This window comes from Coptis chinensis, chromosome 7 (assembly GCF_015680905.1).
Source record: "Coptis chinensis isolate HL-2020 chromosome 7, ASM1568090v1, whole genome shotgun sequence".
Taxonomy (NCBI): Eukaryota; Viridiplantae; Streptophyta; class Magnoliopsida; order Ranunculales; family Ranunculaceae; genus Coptis; species Coptis chinensis.
Window position 1 is genome coordinate 38382379 of NC_141462.1, and position 27060 is coordinate 38409438.

The 27060-nt window shown below is 36.3% G+C and overlaps 1 protein-coding gene across 3 annotated transcripts; it reads right to left on the bottom strand.

Annotated features, from left to right (window-relative positions):
• Positions 1 to 21: 21 nt before the first annotated feature.
• On the bottom strand, positions 22 to 21671 carry LOC147487446 (gamma-interferon-responsive lysosomal thiol protein-like). 3 transcript variants are annotated; one of them, XR_015201850.1, is made up of 6 exons: positions 21413 to 21671; positions 21249 to 21311; positions 20650 to 20793; positions 20444 to 20516; positions 571 to 741; positions 22 to 394 (listed from the first exon to the last, which is right to left on the bottom strand). XR_015201850.1 is itself a non-coding variant. In XM_086572184.1 (5 exons), exons 1-5 carry the CDS (start codon positions 21662 to 21664, stop codon positions 369 to 371), a joined length of 558 nt encoding a protein of 185 aa, XP_086428310.1. In that variant the 5' UTR covers positions 21665 to 21671; the 3' UTR covers positions 22 to 368. The 3 variants fall into 3 exon arrangements, 2 of the variants coding, with proteins under 2 accessions (XP_086428310.1, XP_086428309.1); XM_086572184.1 differs by lacking the exon at positions 571 to 741; XM_086572183.1 differs by lacking the exons at positions 22 to 394; positions 571 to 741 and adding an exon at positions 3942 to 4276.
• Positions 21672 to 27060: the final 5389 nt, after the last annotated feature.

The following is a 27060-nucleotide window of genomic DNA, read 5'->3' on the forward strand; positions in this document are numbered from 1 at the left end:
AAAATGATGCCCCTCTTGTGCTAAATACAAAAAATTGTTCACTATGAAACAATAGTACACATAGTAAAAAAAAAACGGTGCACTTTCATACCATTTTTTACAAGGAAACAACAGTATACATGAGAAAGTACAAAACTAATCCAACCATATAAATTCACAACTTTGAGCGATTTTCTAAACCTCGCAAATTTATTGTTAGACTCTCAACATAAAAGAAGCTTTCGTAAAATCGTCCTAAATAAGAGATATCGTGGTTTTGCATAATCATAACTTGCACTTGCCCACTCCATTGGTTTCAATAATCATATGTTACGTGGAAAATTGCAAGAGCCTCATTATAGATGACTTCTTTCTCCCTTGTACTATCATCAAACTCCGTTGTGCCATATAATATCTGCATATTTATGCATAAAACCAATCAATAGCTATACCTGATAAAATAATTATTCCCAAAGGCCTCAACTTCTAACTAAATACGCCAAACATGGATAGTTAGGTAGAAAATTGGGGAAAAAGACTGTAAGAAGCTAAGCATCTCCTGGATGAAGAACCATCACACATCCCCTTTACCTGCTTATATTTTTGTATAACGTCCTAGGCAGCGATATCTCTTGCGTCCTTGTCTACGATTTTCATGACACTTGTCATTTCAACTCTGTATTGCACATAAAGTTTCTGCCAACGTATCCAGGCAGCTTGAAGGAACGACTTGTTCTCTAAAACAAAGGAGTTTCCACACCTCTATAATACATAATGAAAAAATATTAGCATTCATACAAATAAATTTGGCGTAAAATGGTTATTTTTCTGTATTGATCTCTCTCCTAAGTCTGTATTTCCCGAGTATTTCCCAAGTCTGTATTTCCCGAGTATTTCCTAAGTCTGTACTCTAATCAACTTGTAAAGTTTCCCGAGTATTTGTGATGATTTGCCAGGATTTCATATTTCAAAACGGTCTTACATGTGCTTAGACTAGATGTGAAGGAAAGTGAAAAGATAAAAAACTCACATTACGTACAGTACAATCAATACTTTAAGGCTGAGTCCAATGGCTCCCTATCCCCTTAAAAATAGAGCTAAAGTCAACAGATTTTACTCTATCATTAATTCCCTCTGTATATATACAAAGGATTTTACTCTCTATCTTTATTTTACTCTCTCTCTATATAGATTTTACTCTCTATCCTTATTTTACTCTCTCTATATATAGAGAGAGTAAAATAAGGATAGAGAGTAAAATCCTTTGTATATATACAGAGAAAATTAATGATAGAGAGTAAAATCTGTTGACTTTAGCTCTACTTTTAAGGGGATAGGGAGCCATTGGACTTAGCCTAAAGGAAGATTTCCATACAAAATAGCTTTCTTCTCATTTTATTATATTTTTTTAACTTTGAGTGACTGTCATACTGAAAAAATAGAGTTCTCACCATTATATTTTATTATATTTTTTCTCAGTATGCATCATATCAACAATATGTTGGGATTTATAAGTGGGCCAATAGGGCATATCCCAAAAAATAGACTTTTTATACCAAACCTTTGTAACTTGAACATCTTCATCATCTCCACTATCACCTAAATTCATATAAGATGTGCTTCTTTTGCTACCTTTTGGGATTTTACCCGGCTTATACTTGATATGACTCACTTGTTTCATAACTTGTTCTCCACTTAACCTTAGTGGAGCAATGTTCAACTCCTTAGTCTTAAGTCTCAAGTATTTGCCTGACCAAAACGGGTAACCCAATGGAAGAAAGGGGCGGTAGTTTGTGTAAACAATCTTCTTTGCATGCTCAAGATATATCGATTGAGTGGTATCTGAACAAATCGGACATTCTTTATAACCATGTGTTATGCAGCCCGCTAAGTTTCCCAAAGCAGAAAAATCATGAATACCCCACAGTAGCATAGTTCTCAAGGTAAAATGTTGATTTTTATGCATGTCATAAGTCGGCACCCCTTCCTTCCACAACTGTTCCAACTCCTCATAGATCGAGTGGCTTAAGAAAACGTTGATATCTTGACCCGGTGCCTTCCGCCTAGGTATCAGCAAACACATCATTTAGAACTTTGGTTTCATACATAAAGAAGGGGGGGGGGAGATTATAAGGTACCAAGTAAATAGGCCAACAGCTATAGCTAGTGGATTGTATTCCACGAGGATTGAAACTATCAGTTGCAATTCCAAGCCAAACATTACGCCCTTCATAGGCAAAATTAGGCTAGCTCTTTTTACATGTTTTCCACTGGACTGAGTCGATAGGATGTTGCATATGGTCCCAAGAAGGTGTAGCTCGGTCGTGCCATGTCATTTCGTTCGCTATCCATGGGATAGTGTACAACCTCTTGAGCCTTGGAATCAGGGGAAAATGTCTCAAAACTTTATTCGGCTCTTTTGTTTCTTTCTTACCCATCTTTCCTTCTTTCACTTTGTATCTGGGTGCTTTACACTGACGACATTCTATTAATTTAGCATCATCTTTCCAGTATAACATACAATTGTTCTCACATGCATCGATATTCATGGCTTTCATTCCTAGATCTTTCAGCATTGCTTTCATTATAGGGTACTTTGATGGCAAAGTGATTCCTTCTGGGAACCATATCCTCAAAAGGGACAAAAGTGCGGAAACACTAGTTCCTGACCAACCATATCTCTTCTTCAAGTTATAAAGGTCAACAATTGTCGAAAGTGTAGTAACAGGAGCCTCACATGAAGGGTATAACTTTTGTTTTGCTATTTTCTTGTATTTGTTGTACCTCTTCCCCAAATCAGGTTCAAGAATAGGTGGTGGTTCAAAATCCCCCATATGATTTTCTTCATCCTCATTCAAATCACCTGAAACTACTTCATGCACTCCATAAGAAGCATCAACAAAATTCCCCATCCCAAGCCCTTCAGCCTTGGTGTTTTCTTCTTCAATCACTAGCTCCACCACCGGATCCGTACATGGGTTCTCACCATGTAAAAGCCATACACGATAATTCTTATCCATCCCGTACCTGATCAAATGTCTAGAGACTGTACCAAACACAGCTTTTTCTATTCCGACATTCTCTACAAGGACACGTGGTCGAGCCGTGGTTGTTCATAGTCGCAAATTGAATGAAATCAGCCACCCCCTATTTGTAAACATCTCCAAATCTATCCAATTCATTCATCCACTCTTTTTGAATTGGCCGAGACATTCTGCAAAATTAGACGTGGGGGGTTGAACAAGCACGTTGTATAATCTATCGATTTGATACAACATGTAATTATATGATGAGAATTAATCTCCATAATTCAATCACATATCCAAAAATCAATATTTAACATTAAACAAACAAACAAAAAAACATAAACAAATACGCAAATAGGCAATATTCTAATTTCTTAACAAACTTCTTGGTGGTTCCTTTCGAACGACAATCGTCAGCCTCACAAAACAATGTAGTTAATACCCTAGTTGAATCATTAAAAACACACATTTTCTACTAGATTGATGGGTTCATATTAGCCATGTGATTGGATGCGTGATCAAAATCAGCTCCAACACCTAGCTAATTTTAGTTACATTTTGGAGTAATCTCCTCTCATTGCATTCCACAAAACCACAAATCCAACAATCCATACAAAAAAAAACAAGTTTCCAAAATACATACTGTACATCTAAAACATTGGACCCACACTGAAAAAGTTTTAAAAAGTAAACCAAAAAATATTAATCCATTATACGCCAAACGTACAAGGCAAAGATATGAGCATATCTTTCAACAACATAATTTTCAATGTCAATTTTCTTCCCAGATTGAAGTCCGAGTAATACATCCTACCTACATTAATATCGGTTCTTCCAGGATGCTCATAGTGAGCCACGTCAGCAAAATTTAAAAAAAAATCCTCACTTAACAAATAATTAGTTGGTTGATTACTAAGTTAACCTTATTATTGGTGTGTATAATAATTTATAAAAGAACCTTTTGGTCTTTTCAATTGTGTCTAAAATGAAAAAGTAAACACACGCATGGTTTTCCTATTCGCCGTTAGAAATACAAAACCCAATAAACAATAAAAATGAAAATCGTCCAAAAAACATAAAACATGAACGTAGATCAGCCATCAAACATGAACGTATATGTGCGTAGTAATTCTGGATTGTTTCGGTGATTTCAAACCCAAACTTCCTATAGAAATCAATGGCATCATCATTGTTTGTCTGGACATGCAGATAAATCTCTGAGATATTCTGCTTGGAGGAGAGATCAAGGACATGGTTCAACAACTTTGTACCTGCGAGAAAATCAGAAAAAAAAAAAAAAAAAAAAAAAGTTTATTCAGATCAAGTGGCAGATTTCCCTTTCTAAAAAGAAAAAAACCCAACTGATAACGGCGATAAAAAAAAATTTATGGATTCAAAAAATTTCCATATGACTTGACATACAATGTGCTAAGAACTACTGGCATGCATTGCAATTAGCGCCCGAGTTTGTTAACTAGAAAATTGTCATTTGCTCTATTGGGCAAATTCAGGATCCCAGGGACCATTTTTGCGTGAAGTAGAAACAACAAGAATCATGCCCGCTATAGCTGCTGATCCACTCTTGCTGAAAAATACTTAAAGTTTTCAAATATTCTTCGCTTCTGTATACAACTATACACCTAATGGAAATGGAATCTGCTATCATATATGACATAAAATAACAACTTATTTTTTCTGGATGGAACTTTTCTTGGAATACCCAGAGCCAAATGCTTTACCGAACTAGGCCAGAATATACTTCTATTTTTGACAAGATGTCAAGATGCCATCAGTAAACTCGGCAATTGCCAATAAAGCTCTTTCGGCAAAAAACGTTGTGGCATCTAAAATTGGGTATGGTGATAAAATAGATGACAAAACTGCAGGAGCCCAAACTGACAGAGGAGAAAATGTGCCATCTGCTGGTGTGCCCATTGTGACAACAAAGTCTGTTGAAGAGCCCACAACACAGCAAAGCAGCTACACGGAGAAGATCTCTTCAGCAGCAGTCTAGGCAAAAAATATGGCAGCTTTCAAGCTTGGATATGGTAGCAGTTCTGATTCTACTTCGTCGACCGGAGCTGAATTAAATAAAGGTGGAGAGAATGAACCATTATATGGGAAAGAAGCTGGGGCTGGGAGTGCAGTTATTTCCAAGATCCCTGGTACAGGTATGATTACCCAAAAAAACATGGATGAAGGTATTGGTGTTGACACCAATATGGGTACTGGTTCTCATGTTGACACAGGAAGGGGTGTTGGAGAGACAAATAAAGGAGTTGCTTCAGTTAAGGGGTATATTGCAGAGAAGTTGAAACCTGGTGAAGAAGATAAAGCACTTTCTGAAGTTATATCTGGTGCATTCCATAAGCCGAAAGTTGGCAATGGGTCAGGGTGTTTCAGATGCTTTTCACAAGCGTAACAGTAAAGAAGAAATGGATAGAGAGAACAAGCCCATGGGTAAGGTGACTGAATCAGAGAAGGTGGTTGACCAGTTAGGTAGTTCAGAGAGTGAAAAGGGGGGTCATGTTTCTGGTAATGATAGCCCTGGAAAAGGTGTGGTGGAGAAGTTGAAAGGAGCATTCACTTCTTGGTTTGGAAAAGGTGGTGAAACAAATCCTTCTCAAGCTTTTAACGACATCAATACATCTCAAGGTATGTTTACTCCATTTGATTTGACCCAATTAGTTTTACTTTTTATTTAAATAAAATTACATTAGACCTCAAAATCTTAAACTAGAATGCGTATGGAATTCTATTTTCATTTGTTAATGTAACTTCTATTTCTCATCAAAATAGTATTATATTATCTGACATTAGTTTACTATGTAAGATGTTTGCAAGTTAGTAACAGGCAGTTGAATGCATAACATTTTCTGGAGCTCTTAGACGTTGCGGTAGGTTTTGGTTGTCCCTCCTAATAATTAATAATATAGATTTTTGCTTTCTATGAAAGTTTGATTTTTCTTTTCCTATTCTTTAGTCATATTAATAACTATTTTTTTTATGTGATCAGATGGCTTTAATTGTGAGTTTGACTGTTTGAGGAGTTGTCTCATAGAATGGTTCCATTAGTTTTGATCATGCACTTTGTTACCTATGCTAGGGATGTCGGTCAGTATATATAACAGTGACAAATGTGATAATCTGTTTACTCTTGCATTTAAAATTTCTAATATTGTTTTCATCAATAATTTTAGCAGCTATAGAAGCTTAAAGAATTGAAGAACCAAAGGCACTTGCTTGGAGGCCCTAGAAAAATTGTACGGTGATTTGAACAAGACCATTACGAGCAAACGATAGGTCCAACGTACCCTGCTTAACAAATATTATAGTTGTGATCTATATGATATATGCAGTTAGAACTACCACTAAATATATTTATTTGCATTTGGCAATATATTAGATATTCCATTCAAGGTTTAGGCTAGACATATTGGTAACAACATAATTTGGCACAGATACAAAATCGACATGTACACAATATGCATGTTTGTTATATATATAAGCACATAGCTTAGATTTTTTGTATAGACTTTTGAATTGGTGTGGTATATTGACTTTTTTTTGGCATTGCAGGACGAGTGGTGGAACAAACTCTAGGGATGCAAAAATCAGTGGTTAATTCTCAGGTTGACACAGGAAGGGGTGTTGGAGAGATAGATAAAGGAGTTGCTTCAGTTAAGGGGTATATTGCAGAGAAGTTGAAACCTGGTGAAGAAGATAAAGCACTTTCCTCCGTTATATTGCATTCCATAAGCCGAAAAGTGGTTGTTGACAAAGTGATGAGAAAAGGCAATGTGTAAGGATGTTTCAGATGCTTTTCACAAACGTAATTGATGAAGAAGAAATGGATAGAGAGAACAAGACCATGGGTAAGGTGATAATCCCGAGAAGGTGGGTGACCCGGTTGGGTAGTTCGAGAGAGTGAAAAGATCATGTTTACGGTAATGATAGCCTAGAAAAGGTGTGGTGGACAAGTTCAAAGGAGCATTCACTTCTTGGTTTGGAAAAGGTGGTGAAACAAATCCTTCTCAAGCTTTTAACGACATCAATACATTTGAAGGTATGTTTAATTCATTTGATTTGACCCAATTAATTTTACTTTTTATTTAAATAAAATTACATTAGACCTCAAAATCTTAAACTGGAATGCGTATGAAATTCTATTTTCATTTGTTAATGTAACTTCTATTTCTCATCAAAATAGTATTATATTATCTAACATCAATTTACTATGTAATTTATTGATCATTACCTTAAAGGTTGCTGAAAGGAAAATTGGAGGGAAAGGAAAATTCTTCAAATCGGATGATAGTTGCTGCTGAACATGAAATCAAGAGAAGTACATATTTTACCTTGAAGTAGTGAGATCAGTGATTAGTCACAAAGTCTTTTTCCTTTTTGATTGGAGTGTGAGAAATAGAGAAGGAAAGGGTTTTAGGTTTTTATTTAGGTTTAAGTTTTTAAGAATTTGTTTTGATGTGCGGTTAGCCCTTGTAGGTATTTTTTTTATATGCTTAACGAAGGATTGGGTTATGTATATTGTTTTACCTTTTTTTTTATTTGTTAATTACGAAAATAGCCTATGCATATATGTGAAATAAAGGCGTAGCTTTGTTTTTTGTTTTAACTTAACACATGAAAAGACAATTTTGACTTATATTAAATTAGGTAAGAAGGCGAGTAATTATTTTCTAAATAGGGACTTTTTTAAAAAATATGCTGACGTGAGAGAACAAGCCCATGGGTAAGGTGACTAAATCAGAGAAGGTGGCTGACCGGTTGGGTAGTTCAAAGAGAAAGAGGGGAGGGGTGGTCATGTTTCTGGTAATGATAGCCTGTGGTGGACAAGTTCAAAGGAGCATTCACTTCTTGGTTTGGAAAAGGTGGTGAAACAAATCCTTCTCAAGCTTTTAACGACATCAATACATCTTAAGGTCTGTTTAATCCATTTGATTTGACCAAATTAGTTTTACTTTTTATTTAAATAAAATTACATTAGACCTCAAAATCTTAAACTGGAATGGGTATGGAATTCTATTTTCATTTGTTAATGTAACTTCTATTTCTCATCAAAATAGTATTATATTATCTGACATCAATTTACTATGTAAAATGTTTGCAAGTCAGTAACGGGTAGTTGAATGCTTAGCATTTTCTAGAGCTTTTAGACGTTGCGGTAGCTTTTGGTTGTCCCTCCTAATAATTAATAATATAGATTTTTGCTTTCTATGAAAGTTTGATATTTTTTTTTCCTATTCTTTAGTCATATTAATGGCTATTTTTTTTATGTGATCAAATGGTTTTAATTGTGAGTTTGACTATTTGAGGAGTTGTCTCATAGAATGGTTCAATTTGTTTTGATCATGCACTTTGTTACCTATGCTAGGGATGTCAATTAGTATATATAACAGTGACAAATGTGATAATCTGTTTACTCTTGCATTTAAAATTTCTAATATTGTTTTCATCAATAATTTCAGCAGCTATAGAAGCTTAAAGAATTGAAGAACCAGAGGCACTTGCTTGGAGGCCCTAGAAAAGTTGTATGGTGATTTGAAACAAGACCATTACGAGCCAACAATGAGTCCAACGTACCCTGCTTAACAAATATTATGGTTGTGATCTATATGATATATGCAGTTAGAACTACCACTAAATATATTTATTTGCATTTGGCAATATATTAGATATTCCATTCAAGGTTTATGCTAGACATATTAGTAACAACATAATTTGGCCCATATACAAAACCGACATCTACACAATATGCATGTTTGTTATATATATAAGCACATAGCTTAGATTTTTTGTATAGACTTTTAAATTGGTATGGTATATTGACTTTCTTTTGGCATTGCAAGATGAGTAGTAGAACAAACTCTAGGGATGCAAAGATCAGTGGTTATTACATGGGCACTTTCAAGGTGCACAATAGATATGTTCATGGTGCACAACGAATTGCAACTATTTATGGTCGTACAAGTACCAAACAATGAAGGATCACCATAGAAAACAATTATATGATGTGGTATACCATAGAGAGTGATTAGACTATGAAGATAGTTTTTTCGTATGAAAAAGCAAAAAAAAAAATGTACACTTGAACGAGTTTTTGGAGTATGTGAGAGTTTAAGACTACTAATGAGATCATTTAGTTATGTAAATGTATTGCTCTTTATGTGAAATGTGAAGGAGAAATATAAAGTTGAACGTGCGGAATTTTGTCGTATTTTTGTGTCTATTGATATTTTTGTGTATCTACTTAACTATTGATATGTTCAATAGTAATGGCAGTTTATTTTTGTGTTTCCAATGATCATCTTCTCTTTACTTCTTCAAGCATTTTAGTCTTCTTTTAAGTTTATGTTCTTTTCAAGGCAAGTTAGAAGTTTGCAACTACTCTTCAACAACAAATATCTCCTCTTTTCACCAAGTTTTTTTTTTTAAAACTTTAAGCTAGGGTTAGGCTAACCCTCACCTGTATTCATCATCCAACTCGTACATAGATGGTGCCTCTTGCATCCTCCTCAATGAAATTATACAACTCCCTACCTATTGGAGGACCAACATACACAATATTAGAACCATGGTCAATAGATAGGCCAGCTAGGTGGTCGGCAACTTTGTTAGACTCCCTAAAAACATGCGAGAAAGTACAACTTAACAACTGTGACGCTATATCTAAAATATGGTTTAGCACATCTTGACAGTTCCATGGCGGCTTGGCTCACTTGTTACTCATTTGTACTCCTTGTAGAGAGTCTGATGCCACATCCACTTGTACACAGCCTATTTCCAAACATATACACAACCCAATCTCAATGGCCTTCAATTCTTGGAAGAGTACTGACCTCTCTCCTCCACTACCAGTGAATGCTCTCAATAACTCACCCTTACTATTTCTGATTGCACCCCCATGACCCGTAGCATTATCTACAACAGCCCCATCTGTGTTCAATTTAAATCTATCCTGTTCAGGTGGTTCCAAAGTACAAAACTGTTGTGTCATACTTTTAAACTTCACCTAGATCCCGATATCATGAGTTAGCCTTCGGGCGACGTCCGTGTCCTCCATTTCCGATACCTTCACCTGTAAATATCTTCTCATCTTTCTCAGAATGCATTTCAAGACCGCTGATGCTGGCCTACTATGATTGGAGAACCTACGTGCATTTCGCTCCTTCCAAATCCCATTAACTATTGCACATATGTAACTCTTATAAATTTCCACCACCTGGCTTGACCCTCTGCAAAGTTTCAACAGTGAAGACCATTCTCTATTTGAGCTTCTACAATCAGTTCCAATACCCAAGACTATCTTAATGTCATTGATCACCTCTCGAGAGAAGGAGCAGTCAAAGAAAAGATGATTTGAGAATTCCCGACTTTGCTGACACAGGCAACAATATGAATGTGTTATAATCTTTTTGTAAACTAACCTGTCTTGTGTTGAGAGGCTGTTTGAGAATAATTGCCAGGCAGTAAAGGAATGACTAGGGATAACCAGTCGGCCCCATACCATTCGTTGCCATCTAACCTTACCCCCATGTCTTCTCGGGCGTGAGCGACGCCGCTGTTAAAGTGATGATCCACTATGATGCGGTGTCCATACTACTCAATCTCTCTCTATGTGTCGATTCACTTTGGTACTCAAGATATCTTCTCTGAGGGTGTTGCATTGTATATTATTTACAATGTCATTCCAGCTTCCATTGGTCAATAGCTCCTTCACTATTGCATTGAGGGGAAGCATGATTTTAGCTACCGCTTGTGAATTGTGTAAGAGAAGACTGCTGCTGCACCAAATGTCGTGCCATAAGAGAGTGTCTTCCCCATTTGAGATAGAATAACAGATTAGCTCTCTTGCTTCCTTTCTACACTTCAAGATATTGCGCCATGACCAAGAACAAGATTTATTCTCCAACCGATTTCTCCAAATCCACTCACCGGACACTACTCTCTTTACTTGTGAAGACAGACCAAATCGCGCACCTTGTTCCATATTTCCATACTGTTTCCCTAGAGAGTTTTGCAATGGTACTCAAGCTTGCTTGATGTACACACCATAGTAGGTGACACATATTTTCTCAATTTGTTTCCAGCACTTTCTAGTAGTTTAGATAGTAGTTTAGCTTTCTAGTCCTTTATGCGGCCTGTGACCTTTTCAATCAATGGTTGGCACTCTTTGATTCCAAGTCGAGCAGAAATGAGTGGGAGACCGAGATATCTTACTGGAGGTTTCACAAGTTCCAAACCCAGTATCTGGGCCAGCGCTCGTGCATCATCATGAAACATAGCTCCCATCATTATAGTAGTCTTCTGAGGGTTAATGCTGAGTCCAGTAGCTTCACTGAATATTTGTAAACAGTCCTTGAGGCCTTCTATAGAGGTTACTTCCCCTTTGCAGAAGATGAGAACGTCATCAACAAAGGCCAAATGTGTTAACATATTCCTTTTGCATTTAGAGTGCTATCGCATGAGCCTGGATTCAATGCTTTTCTTGATCACAATTCCCAAAATTTCCATGACTAGCACAAAAAGGATACGGGGACATAGGGTCGCCTTGACGCAAACCTCTTCCCCCAGCAAAAAACCCTTCCGGAGCCCCATTTACCAAGACAGAGAAATAAGATGTACTAATACACATATGAATCCATCTTCGCATCTTCTGAGGGAATTCAAATTTCTCCAACAAGAGGAGGATCGTTTGCCAACTAACCATATCATATGCCTTTCTGATATCCAGTTTAACTGAGCATCTGGGTGTGCCATGCCGTCTATCATATCCTCTCAACACTTCATGAGCCATGAGAATATTATCTTGAATAGATTTACCTGGGATAAAAGCACACTGGTTCTCATGTACAAGTTTAGATATCACCATTTGTATTCTATTGGTGATTACTTTCGATATGCACTTATATATCGTGTTGCACAGTGCTATGGGTCGAAATTCCTCCACTCTTGAAGGGTTGCTCACCTTTGGGATAAGGCAAAGGAAGGTAGCATTGATACCCCTCGACATCTTAAAACATCTGAACACATTTTTAACAATACTTATGGCATCCTCTCCCACTGTCTCCCAACAATATTTAAAGAAGAACGGATTCATCCAGACCAGGCACTTTATTATTCTCCATATCAAAGATAGCCTGCCTAATCTCTGTTCCCGTAACCTCTGCATCAAGTACCTCCCTCATGTTCGGCTCGATGACATTTCGGACTTTCAAATTCATGAAAAACTCTCTCTCTCTAACTCTAATTGGCGGAGCCTCAGTACCCATCATCTTTCTGAAATACTCAACAATGATATCTGATACATCTGCCTGACCCTTAACTGTAACCCCCTGGTCATTTGCAATTGCCCAAACACCTTTCTTGGCAGCTTTTTCCTTCAATGAATTGAAGAAAAAACTGGTGCATCTATCCCCGCCTATCATCCATTTCTCCTCTGCTTTCTGCCTCATATCCTCCGCTTCTGCTCGTGCAAGATTGATATACTTCTGCATTGCAGCCCTTTCCTGTGCTCCCAACATAGCATCATTAGACTTATTTTGAACCAGCACTTGCGCATCCTGTAAATTTTGCCTAGAAACAATTACTCTCTCATGTAAATTGGAAGAGTTCCTTCTTGCCCATGGTCTAAGCCTTTCCTTTAGTAACTTGAGTTTCTGCATCAATTTATACATCGGGTTATTGTAGATTTGAGTTGCCCAAACTTCCTCTAGCATAATTTTAAACTCATCCTGATAAACCCAAAAGTTGCAGAATCTGAATGGTGTTGGCTTTCTATTAAAATCGTTTCATGTAATGAGAATAGGGGAGTGATCCGAAACACCTTGTGGTAGAAAATCAGCTAAAGTTTGCGGGTATCGAGATAGCCACAGGCTATTAACCAAACATCTATCAATCCTCGACATGATTCTGGCTGACCCGATGGATTTATTCCACCAAGTGTAAAAGAACCCAATGGATTTTATATATGAGAGTCCCGCATTCTGTATGCATATACTAAAATTAGTCACTTCATTCGGATGCATAAGATCTCCTCCTATCCTTTCATTTGCAGCCAAAATGTTATTGACGTCTCCTACTATGCACCATGGCATCTGAATCGATTTGTGTATACCATGCAAATCCTTCCATAACACTAGCCTTTCCCGTGGAGCATTACTAGCGTATACAACTGTAAGCAAGAACTCTTCTGGTTTTGGAAGATATGTAACTCTGCAATGTATATACTGATTCGATGCGTCCATTCGAAGAACTCTGACTACAGACGGATCCCAGCATATCCAGATGCGTCCAAAGTGACTCCTATCATAGTTATTAGTATGTTCCCATGTAGGGCAACATATTTGTCTTATGAGGTCATACTTGGCTTGCTTCACTTTCGTTTCTAGCAGCCCAAATATACACAACTTCTTACTTTGTCGCACCTTGTTTATTTCCGCTGCTTTCAACAGGTCATTAGCTCCTCTCACATTCCAGAAGCAAATTGGTCCTATCATTTATAGATTGGAGTTTTTGTTTTTTGAACCCTTGGGGCGTCCCCTGCTCTTCTTTCCTTTGCTTTTCTTACCACTAGACTGATTAGTTGTTTGACCTTTACTCCTCGTTGTCACACCACCTTTTGGAGAAGCAGGTGGATCCGATACAGAGGGGGATATTATTCTTATCCTTGAAATAGATGGTTTCCTCCTACGAAGACTCCTCATCAGACAAGTCCCCATTTCTGGCTGCCACAAGGAGATTGTTGTATTCGTTGTATGCCTCATCAGACAACTTCATAATGCATCAGCGGGTCTGGATTTGTTTGCATTTCATCAATCCGAGTGTTCTCAAAAGGTACTAAGGCCGCAAACATATTACTCTAACATACATCTGATTCACTGTCGCTTTCATATTCCTTCCTCTTCTCAATTTCTTCTGGTACTTCTGCTGATGTTGCTAACACTATAGCCCTCACTTCATTCTCTACCATTTCCATTACTGCATTCATCTCTTCCAAACCCACTGTTGGATCCTCTACATTTATCCTTGTTTCCTCACTACCATCCACTCTCATTCCATTGTCTTTACCCATGGTATTCTCTGGACTGTTCAAATCTACCCCAGCTACATTTAAACCTCCAATTCCCAGATTTATGACATTCATTGTTCCCTCAGTAGCACCCTCCACAGTTTGAACACCTCTGTCTTCCCGATTTATCTTAGTATGTGAGGTTGTGACTGGTGCCGCATTGTGCACTGTGTTCTCTGCCCCTGAAGTAGTACTAATGCTACTGATCACACTTGTAATCTCAGTTGTGTGCACCCTAGTTTCCACACGAGAGTCAACCCTAGGCATATGCCCTATACTGTTACAGTCAACAGTCTTATGTCCAAACCTTTTGCAATAGTCGCACATTTTTGGAACCCACCCATATTCTACAGAGATTTTCCTAACATCGTCTCCACCCATATTTATTTCAAAAGAATCTGGCATCTCTACAGTAATTTCCACTAGAACACAAACCCTCGCATACAATAATCTCTTTCGTGCTGTTGTGGCTTCATCCATCCTCTGTGGCTCTCCTATTCGGCTGGCTAAAAAACCCAACCCCTCTCCAGTCCAGAGCACCTTAGGTACATTATAATGATTAACCCAGATTGATATAACTTTAACAACATCCTTCCTCCTCTCAATGTCCTAAGTCCATTGAGTAACTATGAAGCATTTCCCTGCCATGAATATCTGGGTATTTTCTAACACTTTTCACCAAGTTGCAAACATCACAGCCCTTACCTTATCTTTTGTTTCATGGCTGGGATTGCATCACACAATCATTAGATGAGGTTCTTTGGCTAGCTATGAATAAATAATAAGAAAATAAAAGACCATTGATCGATAGAAGACCATGTTAAGTTCTTAGTGATGTCCACATCTTAAAAGTTATAACTCATGTAATTTTCGTTCACTGAGAAACTTTGAATACAATGGTTTAATTTGCTAACATTGTTAAATAACATGTGAGAACTTTCTTACTCTTAAAATTGTTCTTTAATGAGATTCATTTTTCTCCATTGTTATGTTAACAAGTTTGGGATTAATTTGAAAGGAATTGAACTTATAATCTTAAGTTAATTATTTTTGTAACTTCATAATCTTACTGTTTCGGCAAAAGCTAACGCTAGGAACTATATATATATATACAAATGGGCTTAAGCACATCAACCAAAATTAAAAGCCTGAAAATTTACAAGCAGACACATAATGGGTTTAATAATAGCAGGCCCGACCACAGGTCAGGCTGCATGGCTAGTTTATACTAATCATGCAATTAGACAATGAGAATCAATCTAATTAACACTAAAGAAAAAAAGAAACAAAAAGAAAAAAGTGTACATACTCTAATAAGAAACTAGATCCTACAACAATCCCCAATTATAGTAACACTATAATCACCCAACTTCACAAACCAACAAAACCATAAATATATCCATCGACTCTTCAACTCCATACAAAAACTCAAAACACACCTTTAAACCAACCAAAAGCAAAATAGTGACAAGATAACATTCAAGCAAGCACAAAATGAACACTAAAATGAAGTTTTACAACACCAAAAAAATAAAATCGTACCTTTGAAGCAAAAAAATTTGAAGTGGTACCAAGCCAAGCAAAATTGAAGTAGTATATGATAGGGTTATATACTAAAAACATTACTTTTGTATTAACTATAATTCTTTATATTTTGAATGAGAATCATATGGGCAAATGTTATGCATATTATATATGTTATTAGTTATATGTATGTGTCTAATACTTTATGTTGTAGATGATATGGTGTTGACACACAGAAGATCATATCATCAGTACCTTAAAAAGTATAAGTAATCGTTCACAGCCTAGATGGATTTAGACAAATCATTGGTACGGTTGTAGTATAATCTGGTATTAGTCTATCTTAACTATATGATTACACTAGTACACTTTGTGTGTATTTAACAGGACCAAGTGAGGTTGTTTCTCCTTATACTGACTATATAAGAGAATAAAGGCCTCTGTTATTATGGATGTTTGTCCTCCTAATCCGGATATTATAACGGGCACTTACGTGCATTGTACATTACTTTAAATCATCAATGAGTGAGATTCATTGGTGAATCAACAAACTCGATGGATTGGGCAATGACATTGTATGTAAGGTGTGCTGTTGATTATAGAAGGAATCTGTGTCCCGCAAGAAGTCGGGTTGATGATGTCCCCTTGAGGAGCTCAAAAAGATTGCCATGTAAACCGTGAGGTGGATTTATTTCAACATGACAATGAGGTTGAGTGGTACTACTCAAGGACATAAGAAGTTGATTAATGTAGTTGTCAGTAACTTGACTTAATCAACGAACATTCGATATCTTAAACATGGGGAGATCAACGAGCATATAATATGGAGCCCATAAACGCTGACACGTAATTTGGGATTAGGGCGGTAGTGCAACAATGGCCTTTAGTGGAATAAGCCATTTGTTGACGGACTTGGGCCGTGTGTTCGGGGCGAACATGAGAAGCCCAAGCCCGTTAGGAGGCCCAACCCTAATTTCTCCTCATGGTCCCTGTTGTAGCCTATAAATAGAATACTCTTTCTCTCTGGCCGAAATTCACTATTCATTTTGTTATGAAAAAGAGGCAAGAAAAGTAGATCTGAATTCGTTTATGATCTTGAGAGAAAGAAGGGGGTTGGTAGATCGTTGTCCACACAACGTCCAATCTATTCTAAAGGAATACAACAGAAGATCAAGAGGTTGATTTCGGATTTCATAAAGCTTGGATTCTCAGAGTTATCTAAACCGATTCTCAAAGGTATGTTTTCCAATTCCAAATCGTGGACACCCATTGATTCCGCTGCGCGTGGTGTTCGTGGTTTGTAGAAATAGTCATTCTGAAATAACGGTTCTTACAGTATCAACCCAACTAAGAAGTGGAAACGAAAAACAATTAATTGAAAGAGATGGAAAACAATTAATTTAAGAGAGGAGTGAGGTGCTTACCCTAGTTTAAAAAAATAGCATAACGGCGGTAAGAGACAAGAGAAAAAAAAAAAAAAAAAAAAAGTCTAAAAGAAAAATGAGAGAGCGAGAGAAGAGGGTACCGGCAGTGAGAGAGAGAGGGAGGAGATTGGAGAGTGTAGCGGAAGTGAGAGAGAGATGAGAGAAAGTAAGGTTATGTTTTATATTTCGATCGAAATAATAGAGCGCGATTTTTTTTTGGTTTCTCTCTTTCGTCATATTTTCATTTGTAACACTTCTCACACAGTTTGGTCAAATTTTTAGGCGTTAGAAATTAATTCATGAAATTCACCCGAATTACAGTAACACTTTACAACATTCCCAACGCTAATATAGCGTAGGCAACTTACTAACGGTAAAGAACCGTTACGAGGCAAAACAGGTGCGTGTTGCAAATATCCTGTTATGGTGTAGTATAGAGATTGTAATAAATATGCGAATCAAGTAGCTAAATGGGCCAACAAGTATGCTAGGATTAGCCATCCACCTCGTTGGCTGCATGACAATGTCGAACTACTTGTCAAAGTTTAAGTATTAATAAAAGTTTCCTATTAGAAAAAAAAAAAAAAAATCCAAGACAACAATATTTGGATTAGTTGGTAGTCAAATTGGTAAGAGCGCCTATGGTTTTGTTTTCTTGAGTTGAGATGCAAACTCTCCTAATAGGCTTTTGGTATATGCACTTAGGGTACTACTCGTGCCAGATGGCACTCAAGACACAATGCATTTAAACACCACCCCTGGCGACCATCTCCATGGTAGCAATGGATCAATGGTATACGCTTTTAGGATAGGGGTATGTAGCATGCACTACTCATTTCCAGTAGTTTAGTTTTATAGTTCATAACCATGCCATTGCACACTCAAGTGGGCTTGACAATCCTATACATTGACAAACCAACTCATTACACATACCACTTACAACTTGATTAACTCAACGCATATCAAAATAGGGAACAAATAAGGGGAGAGAGCCTTGAATTAAGAGCATAAACTCAACAGCCCAAACACTATTGTAGACAAATATATTGAAGAGAAGATGGAGTTAAGCAACCATCAAGAAATAGACTCAAGTTTTGAAATAAAGGAAAACACATACGAATCCAACACATTATCCATGAATGTTTTGCTTGTTATAGGAAACATTTATTGTACCACCGCCATAAGAACAAAGAAAGATTACGGGGCATTAATAAGACTACTCTCAGTTTTTTCTCATTGGTATTAATTGATGTCCTTAGAGCGGATGGAACTTCTGTGTATACGATATTTGTGGTAGAATATTTTGCAGATATTATTTTTGAAGAAATACATCTTGACATTGCCATATAGAGTTAATTATCTATGACTAAAACCGGTGTTATGAAATCAATGCCAACATACTTCACTGAATGGCCCTGCGACTTATTAATTGTCATGACATAAACTAGTCAAATGGGGAATTGTTGCCGTGATAGTTTGAAAGGCAACTCCGAATTTGAGGAGCCAAAGATATTCTTCGGATGAGTACCAGATTTTGAGCTTTCTCTTTAATCAAAACGCTTGAACGACTTTAGTCACACAGTGAAGCACCGTAAGTGATAAATCATGTCTTATTGCAAAGCCCATCTTTAGATTGGAGTTGCATGATATATGGACTAATGTGAAAGATTTTCAACCAATAGGAGCATGAAAGCATTTAACTTGAAATGCTATGCAATCCAAAGCCTCCTATGCATAACATTTATTTATTTGTTTACTTTCAATGATATAAATTGTTTCCATTAAATAGCATATATGTGCATGTTTGACCGATATTATGGAAGAAATGGTAGAAAGTGGGATCCAATTCTATCAATACAGGAATTTAACAATGAAATTATTTACTCAATGCACACATCTTATCGAGGATGATCATGGAAAGAAACAATTGTTACGCATGTATTAAAGGCACTATGTCATAGGCGCTTACGATTATAAACATTAAAATAAGAGAAAATAGTTGTGGCTAGTTGCAAAATTACGCTCATGCGTGGCCATGCATTCCTCAACAATTCGAAGACTAAATGAACATGGATTGTGTACTGCCAGCTATTAGCACCCTAATGCACTGGTTAATCTGGCTTTTGACACCCCAGTTCCAATCACCACAACTGCAATATTTGTTTGTTTGTTTTTATCAGCAGTTTTGTAAATAAAGAAACAAAAAAAAACTAAAAAACACATAAAACGATGTTGTAAGGATTCGAATTGTTGACCATTTGTGAAACTGACGTTTATTACCGGTTCGGCAGCTTGTGTTTTAAAGTTGAAAATTGGATGACAAATTGGCAGCCAATATGTATCTCGATGATGATCGGCACACATCAAACTTTTGGATGATGCTCAAAATGATCTGGAATGTCTTTTGTTTGTTATTTTGTCTTGTAGTGCCAAAAAAACCTATCTTATTAAATAGACTAGAATGGTGTACGTGCTATGCAATATCTTTCTTGCCTTTGTTCTCTCTCTTTTTAAATAGGATAAATTAGGTAAATATCAAAAAATAGATGGGCAAATAACAAATGACCAAGTAACCAAGAGATACATTAAAAAAATAATAAAATACTATTGCCCCACTGTAGATAAGAGGCGTAATCTTTAAAGTATTTTAGATAGGTACAAAAAATACACATCACCACATAGGTCTTAATTTTGAGTGCATCCAGCATTAAACTATTTTTTTTTTCTGGTGAAAACTTGTTTGGTTAATTGTAAATTTCATGAAATTGCTCACTTAGTTAGGTGGATTGGATTAATTAATCCCAGCATAGCATATGATTAAACTCTATAATCGAAGTGTCAAATGGGTAAAGACACCACATAACATTGTCTCAACAGTGTCATAAAGTCCAACTTAACTATGGAGTGTGGACTAAATCTTAGTTTCCGAAAATAAATTAGAATTTTAGGCATTTGGCGAAGTAATTCGAAACTACATTTTAAGCCAAAAAAAAAAAGGACAAATTATAAGATGCAGTGGTTACAAACAATTGGTTTAAGTATGATGATGAATTGTGATTATTATGATTCAAATCTATGAAAACATATCTACTGTAATGTAAGACGAATTGTGATTATTATGATTCAAATTTATCATGAAACATATCTACTGTAATGTTTTGACATTTGAATATTTTGTTTTCTATCTCCAACATGAAATAAAAACGAAAGGGATCCCAAACTAAAATGCTTTTCTTAGCAATACTCATTTCATATACACTCAGAAGGCACGTCCGACCCTTTGTAAACTTCGCAAACGTACGCACCATAATCAGTGTAATGATACAAAAAATAAAAATTATATGAATCAGAAGAACCAGAAATGAAAGATTTAGAAAAGAATCGGAAGAACAAAAACTAACCTGACCAAGGGGTTTGCCATCGACTAGTACCCACGGAACAAACTGAAGAGGTGGTGTAAGCTCTGCTGTTTCTCTTGCGTGTTTTTTTAATAGTTGCAATTATTAAGAAAAAAAAACAGCTTATATGTCAAACAGAGAGCTGCTAAGTGAAGAAACAAAATTAGTTAATTGGTTTTTAATAAAATAGTGATGTATCAAGTATTAACGTGATGTCCCACTCCACTCTTTACGCAGTCTGCAATCAATGTTTCATCCATACCAGTTTTCTCAAAACAAACAATCCACTCATCATTGTAGTTTTCATGCTTTACATATTCCCCAACACAAGAAAGAAATGGATAATGTTTATCCTGCATAATAACAAGTAGATTACAAGATCATTTATGAGTTATGCGTAATATTTTTTTTTTGAGTTTGCTCCCAATCCCAACGTTCCCAGCAAGTATACTAAATAAAATGCCACATTGCCACCAAAATACAGTTTGCAACGAACATATATATGTACATCTAATTTTGTGGCTTCTGATTGCGCCCCAAACTAATTGGACAACAGAATTAAGAGTTTTAAAAGACAAATGCGAAAATTTTATACGAAATATGAATAATATAGGGTGTGGATGCCATAAAGATCAGGAACGTGGGTGTATCCACTTGGCTTGCTTTAGATTTTAGAATTACTTGAGGTGGCTATCCAGAAACCAATTACCAATGCTTGAGACCGGCCTTTTAACAGCTAGCACCAAAATAAGAATTCATGGAGATGCAGGACAAATTTATAAATTATAAGCGAAGTCGAATTTTTTACCAAAGGCAGTAGATAGATGGCACATGCTTCAACAGTGTTCAGGAAACCCTCGTCCTCGCCATGCTACAAATAAAAGAAAAAAAGAAATTAGAGAATGCATGCTAGATTAGCAATATGTTTTGGGGTAAAATTAAACAGCCGCAGCAAAAGAGAAATGGCGGCACCTCGCAGACGATGGCGTTGTTTCGGGCATTACCGGAAGGGACAAGGTGGAGATCAATTATATCAATGAGACCATTTTCAAAGATCAACGATAGTTGGAAGTAGATAAACCAAGAGGAAGAGGGAGATAGTGTTTCATAATAGACTGAAAGTTTAACATTAGGAACCTCACTAGCCTTAGGAGCAACAACAACTGTAGGAGCAGCATCAATGTCACAGACTATAGTACCGAGGGTAATCACCAAGAAAAACATAAATGAAGGAGAAGCCATTTGGGAGTAGATGCTTTTACTTGTTTCGTTTGTTTTTATATAGACTTGTAACTGCATCTGACAGTGGTGCTTTGCAAATTGGAAATCAACAATTTTATTTTATTTTTATTTTTTTGGTGTTTAAAAGGTACTCTCTATGGACCCCACCATCCATTTTTTGTTTGGCAGACTAAATATATATATATATATCCTTGAAGGTAAGGGTAATAGGAGGTTTGAGGTTGTAACACAAAATCTGTTTTTTAGGGCAATGGGCAAATTTGCAATATATATATATATATATATATATATATATATATATATATATATATATATATTGCAAATTTGCCCATTGCCCTAAAAAACAGATTTTGTGTTACAACCTCAAACCTCCTATTACCCTTACCTTCAAGGATCTACAATAGGAGAACCTTCCTTTATTATAACAATGTGTAAGCTATAAATCCCTCTGATCTCTATGAATAAAAGATAACTGACGTTCATCTTCAGATATTTGTCATGGTATTGAGTAATCTGTATACTGTATACTATTTGCACCATTCTGACAATCCAGGAGCAATACTAATTTATGAACTTCTTAATGGCGCCGATAACTACCCTACTTGGAGTTGTGTCATGACAGATGACTCTTAGTGCAAAGAACAAACTTGGGTTCATTGATGGAACAATCAAAGCACCGGCCTGCTTCTACCTCTATAGATTTATCATCTTGGTAGTGTTGTAAGCACATGGTTCTTTCTTGGTTACTCAATTCGGTGACACGCGACATTTTTTTTTTTTTTTATTGGTAAGCCTATTTTAAATGAGATCAGTAACTCTTTGATGTTGGCGGAGTTCGATCCCCAGACCTCTGGTATCATCACCCAAAGGTTTTACCGACGCGACATTGCTGATAGTGTGATCTATGCTGCCACTGCCCATGAAGTTTGGACCAATCTGCCAGACCGATATTCGATTTCAAGGTAATGGACCACGCCTTTTCCAAATTTGTGATTCAATTGCTTGAGTTTCGCAAAGATCGACAAATGTTAGTTAGTTGCAGCATACTATACCAAGCTCAAGAGTTACTGGGATGAACTTTCATCCTATGTTCCATTACCCATATGTAGGAACCATTATTTCAGAACGAATATTTCTACAAACCGCGAGAACCCACGCGCAGTGGAATTAATGGGGTTCACGGTTTTGGATAGAAATCATACCTTTTAGAATCGGCTAAAATGTAATATCTGAGAATCAAAGTTTTATCAAATCCGAAATCAACCCCTTGATCTTATGTTATATTCCTTTAGAACAGATTGGACGTTCTGTGGGCAACGATCTACCAATCCCCTTCTTTCTCACAAAGCTAGATCCAATTTTGGATCTATCTTTTCTTGCCTCTTTTTTCTAATCCAGTGAATAGTGACTAGGTTAATTTCGGCCAAGAGAAAGAGTATTCTATTTATAGGCTACAATAGGGACCATGAGGAGAAATTAGGATTGGGCCTCTTGACGGGCTTGGGCTTCCCATGTTCGCCCAGAACACACGGCCCAAGTCCGTCAACAAATGACTTATTCCACTAAAGGCCATTGTTGCACTACCGCCCTAATCCCAAATTATGTGTCAGTATTTATGGGCTCCATATTATATGCTCGTTGATCTCCCCGTATTTAAGATATCGAATGTCCATTGATTAAGTCAAGTTACTGACAACTACATTAATCAACTTCTTATGTCCTTGAGTAGTACCACTCAACCTCATTGTCATGTCGAAATAAATCCACCTGCAGGGTTTACATGAAATTCTTTTGAGCTCCTCAAGGGGACATCATCAACCCGACTTCTGGGTCACAGATTCCTTCTATAATCAACATCACACCTTACATACAATGTCATTACCCAATCTATCGAGTTTGTTGATTCACAAATGAATCTCACTCATTGATGATTTAAAGCAATGTACAATGCACGTAAGTGCCCGTTATTATTTCCGGATTAAGAGGACAAACATCCATAATAACAGAGGCGTTTGTTCTCTTATACAGCCAGAATAAAGAGAAACAACCTCACTTGGTCCTGTTCAATACACACAAAGTGTACTAGTGTAATCCTATAGTCAAGATAAACTAATACCAGATTATATTACAACCGTACCAATGGTTTGTCCAAATCCATCTAGGTTGTGAACGGTTACTTATACTTTATAAGGTACTGATGATATGATCTTCTGTGTGTTCACACCATATCATCTACAACATAAAGTATTAGACACATGCATATAACTAATAACATATATAATATGCATCATATTTGCCCATATGATTCTCATCCAAAATATAAAGAATTAGAGTTAATACAAAAGTAATGCTTTTAGTATATAACCCTATCACCATATGCATATGTGGTGCAATGAAGACATGGTCTGATCAGCAACAATAAGAGAAGCTTTTCAAATTCTTACTAGGATTGACAGATTTTACTGATGGAGCCTTTGGCTTCTATGACTAAAGCTTATTCATTAGTTCTTTAGGAAGAGAGACAACGTGATGCTGCCAGTACAATAACAATTGCTACAAAATCTGCTGCCATCTTCACTCATTCTAGCAATCGTTCCCATTTTTTACTCAAGATAAATATTCTTTTACTCGAGATAAATGTGACAAATCTGTAACCACACACTCGACAGAGCGACCACATTTAATTTGTGATCAATGTGGAAAGCTCGGACATGTGAAGGCTCGTTGCTATGCACTCCATGGGTATCCTCCTGGTCATCTCCTTCACAAAGGTAAGCAAAGCAATGGTCAGACTCGTTACTCTACAATGGTGAATAAAGATGGAAATGCACCAAGACAGAGCACTTCTTGGATATGCATGGGCAGTATATTTTATCCATTATAGGAATTAACGCCTCGGTCATGTGTTGGTTCATCTTGTTAATCAAATTGGGAGTCAATAATCTTCTACAGCTCGGTATATTTAGCAAAACGCCATGAAGTAACTTCACTTCAACATGATGTTTCATGCAAAATAGGCAGTAGCGGTGCAAGCTACCATCAATGGCAAACATTTGATCTGCATCAATTTCTCCTAAACAAATGTTGCAAGTCTCCAACTTTCTAGCATGACTTTTTTCAGCAGACCTAGTGATTTGAGAATCTATATATTGTACCTTGTGCCAGTTGAACATCCTTCCTTGCCACATGGAACGTATGAGATCAGTCAAATTTTCTCTGAAGCAAGCATACCTGATCAACTACAGTTCCAATCCTTTGTTGTTGTACAAGCCACCTCTGTGTAATCTGTTCAGAAGCAATAGAAGAAGACCGGCTTTCATCGGTTTTTCCGGTTTCATTTGAAAATAGGCTTTGGATGTCGGGGGTGTATTGAACTCTATGTTGTGTCCAACATAATTACAAACCCCAAGTTTGGGCCGAGTTGGGCCGGAGTCTACCCAACACAATTTGGGGTCTGTCAATAGTAGGACCTTTTTAAAAAGATGTAGAAAACTACTAGTGTTTAGTTGTCTCATCATATGTTTTAATATTGATATATTGCCATCAATTTTTCTATAAGAAGCAACTGAATACGGATGGGCTTTTCTTTCCCTACTAATTTTTTTAGAAATCTGATTGGTAAATATGTATTCGTAAGAAAATTGTTATTGCCTATGTGGCTATTTGCCAATGTGGTACAAAAAGTTAATGCATGTGTTTTTTTTTTTGACATCAGACAATCAAGTAAATGGAGATTTTTTATGTTGACATCCATTTCTTGTAGGTAATGCTAAATTAAATTAAATTAGTTACTACTATGCATTATCTAAGTTATTTAGTATATACATCTATATCTATTGTACATTATATTAGAAATCATATACACTGTTTATCATTTCTAGCTATTTAATTTTCAAAAAATTATCATGGTGCCTGTCCAGTACATGTCACGATCAATAGTTTTAAATTGTGCGCGGAAGGCATTTCAACATATAGATCAGTTCAAAACTTCAATGTCACATTTTTTTTTCTGGATAATTGTTCAATACTTCAATGTCACAATTGATGCACAATGTGTTACATAAACAAGAAACTATAATAGTGGGTCCTTGACCTTCTACATGAAGACAACACAAAACCTACATCTTAAATGACAACCTATCATGCCCATTAAGAGACTACTAGCAAAGATGCACATGCTCTGCACGTTGCAAATTAAATTGTAAGATGAATTTGAGTATTTACACATGTCACATTAATATTAAAGCAACATCAAAAATAGATTACAGAATAGGCTTACATGCTTATACAACATAAGTAAAACTCAGCCTAAAATTACAAAATTGTCTATACTAATAATTTGTGAGCCTCTTGCAAGGTTTCATAATTTTAAATCGAGTTTTTTTTTTTAACTTAGTTGCCAATGCTCTTGGCCCATGGCCCTGCAAAAAAAAAGAGAGTCCAGATTTAATTTTATATAAGGAGGAACAACATGGTACTAAAGAAATTAAATAAAGAAGAGTTTATCAAACGTTCAAATGCAATTAAATGAGTCCAGTTAAAGATAGATGCATAAAACAACCCCATTCAGAAGTATGAGGTATCTTTGAGGGTTCACTAAGAAAGACTAAAAATCAATGGTGAGAGCTTCTATGGGATTGCGGAATCGTTGGAGGTGTTAACAACTTGCAAAGCCATCCAATTGAAGAATCGAAGTCTATTATCCAGGGGACTTCAAGATAAAGTTCAGTTACTGATCCCATTGAGATGTTCCTGCCCATCTCAATTGAGCTCAATCAAGGGACAAAACTTATACTTTCTAATCCAGTAAATAAAGGTGACACTGTTTTTAGCTTAGCTTCTGCATTCAATATTAACATAGAAGTTGTTGTCTTCCAATAACAAATATCAGATAAAAGAAGTTATATTTTATCCTTTGAATATGCAACTATATATCACAACAAACACTCAAACTAACTCCATACATCAGCCCAAATATACTAAGAAATTCTTACCTTATACCTTATACATTTATTTGTCTTGTTTGGAACTGTATCCACTTTTATATTCCTTCTAACTGTAGCATCGTGAAATGGATATTCCTCATGAGTTGTTTAGCCACTTTCAATTATGTATGGTATATGACTTACATAATTATGGCCAGCTAGCATGACCTTGTAAGAGGGGAAAAAAAACCAAAGAAAGTAGATTTTACAATATCAAATCACAATCAGCTAGAAACACACCGAATAATAATTATTAGATATATTGATAAAATAGATATCAGCATGTGCACTGTGAAGTATTCGTATCTACAAAATCTTGCATGAGTGATAAAATTACCAAAGAAGCGAAACTCATCTCCTCCAACAAATATAGTGTCCAGAAGTTAAAAGAAA